A 13,011-nucleotide genomic window follows, 5' to 3' on the forward strand; every position below is an offset into this window, starting at 1 on the left:
AGCAAACACCGGTGGATCCTTCTGAGGGGTGGTGACCGTCCAAGCAGGGGTTCCCGCCGGAGCAGGCAAGGTGGATGTCGCGGTAGTGGCCTGCTGGTCTTGAGACATGGTCGAGTGTAGTTGGTAGAGGCGGCGACCCGAGCGGAGCTCCAGGGATGTAGCGTAAGTGAAGCTGGAGAGAGACCGGCAGCGAGAGGGCGAAGGAACCGGACAGCAGACTCCACCACTTGTGAGACAAGGTTTAGGCAGTCAGACTCTCATTTATTCTCCCGAGGGAGAGCCCCGCTACCAGGCCCCAAAACGGTGATGATGAGAATGTACAGATGAGAATATGAAGCGTATGAATAATGCTCACAATATATATACTCTCTGAGAAAAAATTTCAAATCCGCTTAACATCTCAAGTGCTTTAGAAATTCACAAAGAGAATATGAATTATTATCGCACTACGAATTCAATTATTTAATGAACAACTCACCCTACCTTTCTTTATTTGCCAAACTAGGCTTTGGCCACACACTTCCTTTGCTCAATATTACTTCAGCACTGCCAAAAAGCCTTTGAGAGATTTACACCTAACGTCAACCCTCCCGCTGCAGGATTCTGCCCATCGTCCAACTCGTCTGACTCGCAGACGTTAAACATACATGACGCGGCAGCGAGGAGCCACAGTGTTGGAGGAAAGCGAAGATGTTCGCATAGTGTGGCGCTGTTGTCAAACACCAACTCAAAGAGCGAGAGAAATTACGCTTCAGCCTAGGCATTCAATGACGCATTCTTAACGTTATTTCATTTCGCACCGTTCCGCAAGCAGGCCCGAAGTATCATGTCGTAAAATATTCTTCTCACGTACCTTCACTACGAGCAAGGCTGTCTTTCTTCAGGAAGATGTCAAGCCCGGTGGCCAAGAGCACCAAGAAGAGGAGCACCGCTATGAAAGACCTGCACGTCGCGCATTTTGAGGGCAGCCCATGAGCGCATGTTTGCGTTCACGAACAGTGAGTCATCAGGCACCACAGTCACGAGTTAGTCATGCGTAAGCACTCAAAGCACAGTATTACTTCTAACCTGTACCCTAGCACGTGATTGCTTCTATTTTGCCAAGAGAGGCTACGAGGCAGGAAACCGGGTCACCGTTTCGGTAAGCCAGTGAGTCCGTCACTCTCGAAGGTGTTTGCATGTGGTGGCGCTGATGTCCCACACGACGGGGCAGTTATGAAGCCAGGCAGTTGCGAAGAGCGATACTACGCTTCGATAACTATATAGGCTGCCTGGGAGAGCTACGCTAAGCTTAACTAGTTCGCAGTGACGTCAGCGCCAAATGTGGCCTCGTCCAAGGAACTTGTCTGATTCGCGCGCTCCTATATAGGCGGCAGTAGTACAACGGCTATGCCTCTACGTGAGAGACGGAATTTGGTGGGACCCGGGGAAGCAGATGCGGGCCCTAAACGTCGGATTAGTGATGCCGAGAAAGCCATAGTGTGCAGTGCTTCTGAGAGGACTCGGATGAGGACGTAACAAAAGGGAACTCGCGCGTCATCGAGGCCAGCATTTTTTGGTTTACAGCCATGAGAATAAAGAAAAATGAAAACAGCTTTTAGAAATGGCTTGACCAAGCCAACTCCTCAGACTCATGTTGGGCAAACATTTCATCTTATTCATATCATATAACGCAACAAGCCCAAGAGAGCGCGTGCTACGCAAGCCATCTATTTTCTTGCTTTGTGCTTAGTTTCCTTAGCGTGCACTTATATTTATATGTATTTTTTATTATGCGTCAGCATTTTGTTCTCTCTAGTGCTAGATAAGAAACTGCTGAGATCACCAAAGCGCACGCATGCGCACTCCGAAGTACACGAAGGTCTCGCCTGCTTGACACAAGGAAATTTTTTCTTTTTTTTTTTTTTCTGCAGACCTTCCTCCTGTATGAGTCACTTCATGGCACTGGCAAGAAACCGAATTACAGCTCGTGTTTTCTTACTATTAAGAACGGGTGATACACCTTTCTGCCTCAGCTGTCATAAGGTAGAGAGAAAGAGAAAGAATTATTGAGAACTTATATGGTCGAAGTTATGCAAGAACAGAAGCTCAGAATTACATAACTAACATAAAAACTAATACGACATACTGATGGAATTTGCAGTCACAAAAATATAATGTGACTACACAACCGTTGATACACTCACCTAGAATGTGCAATACAGAGCCGTGTAAGGGTAAAATATCAGCAGTTGTGAAGACTTGTTATATAGTGGAACAAGTCCAGAATATAGCCCAGGACGGGAATGAAGGAAGTAGGGTTTTTTTTTTCTTTTCTTTCTTTTTTTTTAATTCGACGTCTCGAAGGAAGTTTGGCGTATCGCACGACTGGCAGGTGCTTTACCATGCGCAGCAAAATGTCGGCAAAGAAGCAGGCCAAATGAACATGACAGCTCAGAATTCGCTGTAAGCCCTACAGCATGCGCGAGCTCAGGTTACGCTTTATGTGTAACCTGAGCATATGCAGGTTAAGAGACAAGAGTATACGGCTCTACGCCGACGCCAATGGCTGGCTGTGTGTGTCTCGCAGTTATGAGAGCATTGACCAGACGATCGGCACAACCAAAATCTCGGCTGGTTTTGGCTACAACTCCTTAATAAAGCGTAGACCTTAGCGACAGATGGAGAAAGAAAAATTACTACAACCTTCTTCAAGACTGAGAAGAAGAACAGCCTCGCGGGAGCAGTTCGTATGGGCGTAAGTGCTCTCAAGGACGGCCGGTTGCGCACACGAGGCTCTTGGGCATCGACCCCGGCAGTGCGAGCCAACGTTCTCGGTCACGGCCACGTTGGCGGGCTGCCTGTTTCTTGGCAATGCCGCGATTTGGCAACGGTTTGTCGACTCCCGAATGTGTGTCATGAACAGACACCAAGTGAAAGATCTACATCAGAAACTACTTAAGCTGCGACGAGTGCACGACGCGAAGCAGGAAGAACAGTTGCGATATGCAAATTGACAACAAAGTTAGGAAGACATAATCACTCTTAATCGCACCGGAGGGGACTCCTTACGATGACCTAGATCTTTTATAGAACTAACTTAGATCGTTCCTGGTGGGTCGGGCGCCTCTCACCATTGTGTATTTACGTATGGGCTGGTTAAGTTTTCATGTAGTTCTCATTATAACTGAAATAGGTTAACCCGGAATATATCAAGGGGAGCGTAGTGCCCGGATGGAGCTGTATAACAGACTCAAAGCGCGGGTGAATCCTGAGGAAGGGGTGGGTAAGGGGATCGAGGGCCTGGCCTTGCACTTCCGCCCCCCCCCCCCCCCCCTTTCGTTCCTTGAGACATTCCAGCTGACAGTATTGAGCGTAAAGCGCCCCATAAATAGAAAGTTTTTTGAGATTCTATCTGCGCCATTTACTCCTTCAAGTCATTAAAAAGGAACTCATGTTCAAAGATATGTTTACCAGTGCTAAAAAACAACGCTATAAGTGGCACTGTGCTTTTATATATATATATTTTTTAATCCGTGTCCTCGTATTTCCTGGTTCGAAAACCTTTAATATCTTTCACGCGTTAGATCGCCCAAAAGCTGGTTTCATTTAGGTCACACGAAGCTACAGTTTTTTTTTATTACTTTTTTTGTACACCCCCTTTCCCTTTTGTGCATGTTCCTACACGTGCGCGAGCCTCAATGTTCCAAGCAGTGTACCCGGCGGAATACGTGTGTGAGTGATTCTTAGAAGATATGAGAAGAGAAAAGTACAGCGCCGTAACTGCCTCTCGGGGGAGGGCACCTCAACAGCGCTGTACAGGGAAGGGGGTGAGGGAGATATAACCGGCGGAATACGCTTTGAGCCCTTTGCGTGCAGGCGTGGTGTTTACAACGCTAGAAGAAAAAAAAAAAAAAAAGGGGGGGGGGGGGGAACCCGAAGGCCAGACGCAGTAGGTGCTTAGAATATTCTCCTTTTGAATCTAACTCTGTAGCGTTATGGAACTTATTTTATTGGTAACGAGGAGGGTGAACAACGGGCCGGTTTTGTGTAATCTGCCCATCGGCCTCTGTACAAACAAGTCAATCGCGGTCGACACCTGCTAATGTTCGGACAAAGAGAACAGGGGGGAAAACGTGAGGAGCGGTCAGCACATCCCCCATTTTTCCTGCCCGTCTCTCATCCTGGAAAGGTCGTTATTCATAAATTGCGCCAAGTATGTCGCTTTAGTCCGAGTTCTCTTTGTCTTTTGAGTCCTTTCAAAAATGCCACCGACTCTCGTCGGAAAATCCAAGCATCGCAGCAAATGACGAATGCTAACTACTTGGCGGGGGAGACAGACTTGTGCGCGTCATGCGGCTTATAAGTCGACGGTATAGTTGCTGTGTCGCTGCACAAGAAATACGTGTAGGGAGCACGAAGCCTCAATTTCTGCGGGTTGTACTTGACGTTTCTTGCATCTATAGTGTCTCGCTGAATAATATATGCACTGCCTACTAAGAATCTGTCCAGGTTACTTCCAAAGGTGCCACCCTTGTTTAAACTATGGGGCAACGGAAATGGGAAACGTTCATTGTAACAGCATGGAACAATTATCGAACTGTGCGCATCGCGAGGACCTAAATCTCTATGGCCATGTAAAGAACTTGCTAGATCTGTAAAAACAGTACTTACACCATGCCAATTCGGACAGAGTTCCAGTTCCTGTCTTCGTTCAGTATAGAGTCGCAACCTGAAATGTGGTACTTGAAGCCATAGGGGTCGAGTGCTATGGAAAACAAACAAAAAAGAATGTGAAGCAACGTAACCATCAATACAGATCGAAATAAAGACAAAGTCGACGTTCTTTTTGTCGATCAAACACATGCAGCTTGCATACACATTATTTGCAATCAACAGCGAACGATGTCCATTTCTTTCTTTTCAGCGGTAAAAGTAGCAGACTCACATTAGTGGGTCACGCGTCCTCCATTGTTGCGCATATGTATTGAGAAAGACAGCGAAGGCGAGGGGGGGGGGGGGGGGAGGGATTGTGTCGGCGCAGGAACTCCTGGATTATTTGTAGTCTATATATTATCCCCACTACAACAGGTGACTCATTCATGTTCATGTTTCTTCTACTTTTTTTTTTCATTCCTTCATTAGCCTTCGCGCAGTGTCGCGCAGCAAACAGGCGTTCTTGCGGATGATCTCCCTTTCTTCACATTATCTCTCATCGGTGTATTCATCCGTTCCTCGTACAAACTCGCCATAAGAAACTTAGTCGCTGTCTTTCACTCCCATGAATGTTGCTAGCTCATTGCATCTAGCTGAAGACTGGGGACGCACAAGCGTCCCTAGGCTCGAAATGCCAAGTAGGAGAGCAAAGTGTTCCACTTACTAAGGCCAACCATGCGCCGTACGTCTGCCACCGTGCAAAGTTGTGGCAAGCAGATGCCCAACCTCTGACCCTTGAAGTAACTTCGTTCGTCGGACGAGAAAAAGTCTGGTGATCGTCGACCCTGCAATGAAATGCAGCACAAGCTTAGTCATGTTCACCGCTTCCCTGGAGGCCAGCAGGTAAGAGCCATGTCTTATATTATACAGTGCATTTTCTCTAATAATTAGATGCTAGTCTTACCAAATACCGGCTTTGCTGATCTGTTCGTTTCGTTTGTCTCACGCATTAAGAACCATTAAATGGAGACAACAATGAGTCTGCACAGCAGCGGATAGGACAACAATGAAAATAAGATGCCTGTACAATCACTTTCGCTGGTATTGTATATCAGTTTCTTTGTCGCGTTGGATCGAGTGAATGAAAGTTATCCGTGTAAAGCAGGCGCGATCCAAGCACTTTGTTAAGGTGCCAGCCCCTTACGAGAAGCTTTCCTGGGCACTTGAATCCGAAAGTGCAGGAAGTTAGAACAAAACCGACCAAAGAAAGACCAATGCGAAGCGGTTATACTTGCCGGCCTACAAGATCAGACGACATAGCAAGCACTGCTGCCCCTATGGGTTGACGGCGATCGCATATGAGTAAAAGAAAAACCTGCCGAAAGCTTGCAGTCGCCGATTCTTTGTCACGCCGCACAAAGTATTGATATTATTTGTTTGTTGGACTATTCTGGTGTAATATCTTCCTTTGATCTCGTGGCCGGGCAATGCGTACCTGTCAGTTAAACGGCAGTTACTACGGACATGAAAGGCAAGCGCAGCAACACCATTCGGAATAGCTTTGCATTCACGTTCGCACCTGCCAGGGACACGCGCTCTCTCGATAGTCAAATTGAGAGAAATAAAGCATAAGAAAGCAGTAATGATAACCACAATAAATGTATGGCTGGCTACAACGTACGGGAAAAGGGAAATGTAGAAATCGTTGTCATTATGCCTACGAAGTGCGCCATGACGGCTGAATAATTCGCAAGTGAAAACGTCCTGCTACGAGGAGGTATAGCTGAACACGAAGCGTGGTAAAATGCATAGAGTAGCCGGGAACTGCTGGAGACAGCATATATTTTTTATTGATATGAATTTATGGGAGACGTTCGCCGTTCGTCGTGCCGGCTACGATACAGCAATTACCCTGCGCGACAGAGCGGAGACGTCTTGAAGTTTTTTTTATTTTTTTTATTAATTTTCTAGCTGACACATTATAAACGCTCGCTGCAAAACACGCTTAATATCAAAGTTTAAATAAATGTCCTGAACCTAACTCGCGCTCCACACAGTTAACATCCTAAACCACAAGTGTTACTTGGCATGTCTCCCTTTCTACCGTAGCAGAACTGTGGAGAAGAGACCACGCTCTCTCTGCCTTTGATTAGTTTTGCGCAGACGTGCGGAGAGTGAACTTGTCAAGCAGCGGGGTTTTTTTTTCTTTTTCTTTTTTTTTTCTATGACATTTCAGCGTAAGAATAAGTGGTGCATTCGGTGCAGCCGCTCTGAGGGGGAAATCGGTAATTCAGTGCGAGACGAAAGGCGCATTTGTTCGGGCCATGTCGACTACGAATTCCTCAAACCGGAAGTATTGGACGCCTCGATCGCCACGGCGCGTATTAACCCGCCTGTACAGCATTCCAGCGTTTTCATTTCCGTTAGAACGTCTGTTTATTGGTGCCGTTGTAAGTAGGTGCAGAACGCAGGTCCCGCTGCTACCTTGCAGCAAGTGGCTTCGATTAAGCGCTCACGTGCTTGCACCGCGTGCGAATTCTCACCATGAAATAACCGTCCTTCTGCATCCTCTGCGCCGACTTGCGAGCGAAGCCGAGTGGGAGAGTCATGAAGAGCGAGCAGTACTGGCCGAAGATGGCTGCGTCTCCGTTGGAAGGCTGATGGTGCACGGCCAGGCACTCCTCGTAGTCCCCGTACGATCCCGTCGCTCCGTTCAAGGTGCCAGGAGCAGGTCGGGCGTTCGAGTCCAGCACTGAAATGTGGACACTCGTTTTTTAGCGAATGCAAAAGGCGCGAGTACTGCCGTCGGACGCGAGCCACTGCCAGCGCTACTTATAATGTTGACCCCGTTGGTACATGTTCAGCTAATAGTAATACAGGCGCACGTTACAGGAAAGGAGTAGAAAGGTTGTCACGAAGGCCAGCAGGCATCCTGTCTGCTCCTTATGTCGCGTGCAATCGTCCTTTTCACTTGCTTTTTGTCTGTAGAGACCACTATCAACACCAAGCATAACGCTTTCGTCAGAAAATAGAGCAGCACACTGTCCTCGAGGCTTCTACCAAATAATATAGGTCGTCTGCAGACCTATTTATAATCCATTTGTCCAGCATGCCATTGTGTTCCACCTGCGGTGCTGACAAGGATTAATATAACCTCAAGGAATTTATTGAGGAACGGCTTTAGCATGCGACAAAACACGCGACTTCAGCTACGCGATGTTCTTGGACCGTGGCAAAGCCCGGGAGCTAAATTGCGCCCCAGTAGAGCTCTTATAGCATTCCTACGGCATACGGATCAGTTTACAAGATTTATGCTTTCACTTTGCCTCAGTGGTACCCTATTGGAGATGCTGTTGATTTGCTCCACACTTCCTTTAGAATAACGTACTTCATATTTTGCATGTTTGCCCTTAATTCAACTTGGGGCACTATAGCAGGAGCGTTGGAGTTGATTAGTGTTGTATAATGGGAAATTAGTTATTAAAGCAATAATATTAAACTAGTTTAAAAGAGAGGGTATTCAATTCATGATACGCCTGGCACATTTAGCACATGTCACAAGGACACGAGACCTGCGTGCAGGGTTCGTTGCCTAAACATAAGATGATATCCACCTTATCGTGTCTTAGAATTACAAGCTTGTTCTACCATTTCGAGAAATTAGGTACCCGTATAACCAATGTCTCAAGCTGGTGCCAAAATTCCTGCGTAAACTATCTTATGTTTTCATTCCTTTAAATTCAGTTTACCTCAAATCATAAGCGATATTCAATATCCTCAAACTTGATTACAACCTATGCACCTGTTTCTCCAGTTAAAGCCGGCGCAGCGTTCGGAAGAAACATTTAATGGTATACCATGCTGGAGCATGCGCTCAATTAACACTGCGCCGTCCGCAGATCAAAGCTTAATTGCAGGGAAACAAACATAAATGACAAAAAATGTTCGAGTTCATTTTTCGTCTTGTTATACTTATAGAACCCGTTATTTTCGTATGTGTTTTGCAAACGTGAGCTAGATGCCAGGTATATTTCCCCTCTTTTTAGCGCTGGCGCGATTTGCCACTAACCACAGAAAAACTCTGTCTGGAAGCCGTTTTTTGATATCCGACAAGCTGTCTGCTTAGTGGCGCACTAAGTAAGTCTCGTAAGTAATAACGAGTGCTTTGCAAGTATCTTCTCACAAGCGCTATTGGGACCGCAAGACACTGAATTAAAGAAAAGACTGGATTGAAGAAACTAATTGCTTCGATTTGCCGCCTCCATCCTTCTTGCATTAGCACTTCATTTTTCTTGTACCTCTGTTTAGGTGTAACTGCATGGTCCGCTACCTGACTTTAGTTATTTATTTCTTGCTTCTTGAACTTAAATTCGTAATTTTTCTATTAATCCAGTCTTATAGAGCGCGCACACAAAAGTCTGCTGATGAGATGAAACTGGAGCTCAGGAGCTCATCATTGGAGCTCATCATCGAATAGAGGACATGTGATCTGATAAAAGGGTTAACACAGCATGGTGTTCTGCTCACGCAGAAAAACAAAAAACAAAAACAAATCAAGGCTCCTCGAATAGGTGAAAGCGAGTAGCACTTACAACCGTACGGCGGGGAATATAACGGTGCTTTATTTTATTGCAATACGCAGAAAAGGACTTCATTGTTTTGAACATCTGCCTGATTGATACGTATTCAAAACACGTGTCACGTTAAAAATCACTGATGAAGGCTCACACCTGGCACGTTCAATTTTCTTCGAGACTTCAAAAGACAGCACGAGAAGAAACTGTTTACCAAACTCAGTTGGCCTAATCTTACAAGAGTCCGATGCTACGCAAGCAATCTGTTATCGCTGTGGCATCGAGTCATGTGCCGTAACCATCATTACTCTGCATTTAGCAACGAAATGTTATAATTTCTGTGATTTCTGAGCCACTTTGCAGTGCAGTACTTAAAAAAAGGTTGTATGCGAACAAATGCGCAGCGAACGGTGACGAAGGTAAAGCTTGTTGAGTAGCACAGCAATGTTGTAAGTGTGCACACGCTTTATCCTCGCAACGGCTTTTGCTCGGTCTACTTTCCCGCGTGCTCTTGTCCACGATCTTATTCGCCACTTTAATAACGCCTCGTGTGGTATATAGCTTGCAAAGTATGTCATGGAGATAAGCTGACTTATGTCGAAATAGATAAAGCACCGGATGTTAAGGTCCACGTGATCTCGTCATATGGATGCTGAAAATTGTGCGTCATGCATGCTCAATTTCTTGTGCCTTCGCTATCCCGTTTGTGCAAGGCAGATGCGAAAGAACGAGTCGAAATGGGGGCTAAGAAAAAAAAAATTCATGGCACCTGGTCGCATTTTTTCGGCCAGTTGGAAGGGTATTTGGGCAACATCAAAGAAAAGATGCCAAAGCACTTGACATCGATGCAGATAAATGCCTCCCAAAGCGTGAAGACCTTTTCAAACGAAATTACACAGCATGCAGAGAGTGGATAGAAAAAAATGGAAAGAAGGAAATTATATACATTGCAAAACTGTGTGCCAGAGCACTTGTACTTGCGCGCCACCATGGGGCTTATCTTGATGACGACAAAATTTATCGAGGAAGTGAACATTAATCTCTCTTTATTTGCGCTTCTCTTTAAAACACTGGAGATGTTGCTGTATTTACTAAGCTTTGAACCTCCTATAGCTGTCAACTGATTCGCCGTTTACTAGAGCATGATCTAACGCCCATAGCAGTATGCTACTTCACATGCACTCAGTAAGGGCATGCATGAATGCTTCTCAGACTTCATCTTTTTTCCTGAGCAGCTTTAGAAGGATATAAATGGCGCATTGTATGTATATAAAGGTTTATTCGACACGAAAGATCGTTTAAGCCGAATGCGTGGAGATGGGATGCTTGGAAAAGTTGGTGGAGTAAGAAAGACACGATTAGTAACAAGACACAAATAAAGAAAGAACGCGGGACCCCGCTAGTCCCGTGTTCTTGTATTATTATGCTAGTAATCATATATTATTATGCAAATCGTTACCAACTAGCCCAACTTTCTGCCTTAACTACGGCGTAACTATCCGCAATGTGATATTTCCTCTTACTGTGCGCGCTCACAGCAGAGACAAGAGAGACATTTCATGCTTTTTAGCAGACATCAACGTTTTTATATGAGAGAAGGCTTGCAGTTCCTTACTTCTGACCCCAGTGACCAGTGGGGTAGGAGCTCTACGGATTTCACACCAGAGAGTCTCCTTTTTTTTCAGTGGTCATTGTGGTCAAGATGCACAAAGCATTTGCTCGGTGCCGCTGCGAACGACTTGATAAGAGCGGCGCTAAAATGACATATAGTAACGACGTTTGCCGACCCTTCACCAAGCTATCAAAGAGCCCTTCTTACTGCTAAACTCAAGGCGTGTTAAAGCCGGAAACCAAAATCAGAAACTTACTGAACAGTGCCCACGGAGACTTGCTTCGTAGTCCAAGCATCACCTTGAGCAGAGCGCCGGAGCATTCTTCGGTGATGTTTTCGTCCGAGAGTATGACAGACACGGCCGGTCCGATTCGTTTGGACAAGTCCTTCACGAAACCGTCGATGAAATCATCCAAGTCTAGCGTGGTCACCTCCGGCACATCAGTGTGCCCGAAGGGTGTCGTCTCGGTTGTTGACTCTGTCGTCGACTCCTCTGTGGTCAGTTCTGTGGTAGTGGTCTCAGTCGTCGTCTCTGTAGTAGTAGTCTCCGTCGTGCTCTCACGCGTCGTCTCCATGCTCGCGATGGATGTGGTGCTGCCGGTGACGGCCTCTGTGAGGCCATCTTCGGCGCACAGGAGTGGCACGAACGCGAGCAGCACCAGTAACAACTTCATGGTTCATAGGCGCGCCCGGTCATTGCTAGAGCCTTTTATTGGCGCCCTATCGTGCCGATCGCGGCTTTTGCATCTCCGGAAAAATCGCTCTCTCCTGAACCGATCTGCCACGGTCATCAGGGTGAAAGAAGAAGCGCGATAATAATCGAAGGCGAGGGGAAACTGATAAACGTAATACCTTCACAAAGGTCGCGAACCGGTTTACCCGCGGACGCCTTGACCCCGACTGACGTCAGGCCGTTTCAAGGGCGTGCGTCGCAGTCCGGCGACCGCTCGCGAGCAACGCGCCGCCCGCGCTACTCTCTGTCCACAAAGCAAGCGTCGTCGGAAAGGGGCGATCAATGCATCTGCACTGTGTAAGCTGGCACGGACGTGCCTACTACCAGAATGACGTCTGTAGGACGCGGGCTCCAAATCTTTCCCCTTTACCGGTGGTGCAATACAACCCCACCTGAGCACTGCTCAGTCGGTAGGCACACGATCCCTATCAGTGGGACTGAATGAAAAAAAGAAAAAAAAAAACTACTGTAAGACATCATACCGGCCCATCACTGAACGTTTCCTACAATACATATAAAAGGATCACTCCCCTTCACTTTTAGCAGTGCATTGGAGTTCAAATGATAGTTCACGGTGCTGATTGATAATTCTGTCAAAATGAAGATTAAGCAAGATTTAGTATGACTCGCCGCGCTAATTCGGACGCTACGGCGTTGCTTTGCCGAGCACGAGGTCGTGGGTTGGATTCCCGGCTGAGGCGGCCGCATTCCGATGGCGGTGAAATGCAAACACGCTCATGCACAGTGCACTGGGTGCACGTTAAAGAACCCAAGGTGGTCACAGTTAAACTGGAGACTCTCCACTACGGCGTTCCTCATAACCCATTGTGCAATTTCGGGACGTCAAACCACAAAAGTTCATTTTAAAGGATGTGTTTTATAGCCAAAGGTAATGTGGGACACCGAGCAGAAACAACAAAAATACAAGACATTTCAGCTCACATACGGTAGCCTTGTTGATAAAACGTGTTGTATTTTTCTTGTTTGAGGGTTGGCGTTCATTTCACCTTTGACTATTATTAGTACGGACCACACGAGCTTATGCCAAACCATTAAACTTCATTAATAGGTCTTCACCTGGTTCTGCCGATCGGTAATGTCGCCGCTTAACTTTGGGTATTTTTAGCTATTGCTTCCGGAGGTGTGAATTGTAACGATGCCTCTTCTTTAATTTTAACTGTAACGATGCCTCTTCTTTAATTTTATGCGCCATTCTTACACAATTCATCGTGAAATTCGTGGAAATTGAGCAGCGGATTCACGTGAGTCATCGACTGCTCCAAACCAAACAAGTTAAGCCTTTAATAGGTGGGAAAGTGCGAGAAAATTAGCACAAAGCAGCTGCTGTGTGTGTGAAAATTACAACTCCATAGACCCAGAGCCGAGTAGCTGCATTTGTACGGGTTGTTGATTATTTCGCTCTCTTGTGATTTTGCAACAGGCTCAGCGCGGCGGGA

At 46.3% G+C, this 13,011-nt stretch overlaps 1 protein-coding gene across 1 annotated transcript; it reads right to left on the bottom strand.

The window, feature by feature from the left end:
• Nucleotides 1-845: 845 nt before the first annotated feature.
• On the bottom strand, nt 846-11,539 carry LOC125941933 (uncharacterized). Its single transcript, XM_049659810.1, has 5 exons — nt 11,078-11,539; nt 7,179-7,387; nt 5,360-5,480; nt 4,654-4,747; nt 846-942 (listed from the first exon to the last, which is right to left on the bottom strand). Exons 1-5 carry the CDS (start codon nt 11,493-11,495, stop codon nt 846-848), a joined length of 939 nt encoding a protein of 312 aa, XP_049515767.1. The 5' UTR covers nt 11,496-11,539.
• Between the last annotated feature and the right edge of the window lie 1,472 nt (nt 11,540-13,011).

Source organism: Dermacentor silvarum, unplaced genomic scaffold (assembly GCF_013339745.2).
Source record: "Dermacentor silvarum isolate Dsil-2018 unplaced genomic scaffold, BIME_Dsil_1.4 Seq65, whole genome shotgun sequence".
NCBI classification, from domain to species: Eukaryota; Metazoa; Arthropoda; class Arachnida; order Ixodida; family Ixodidae; genus Dermacentor; species Dermacentor silvarum.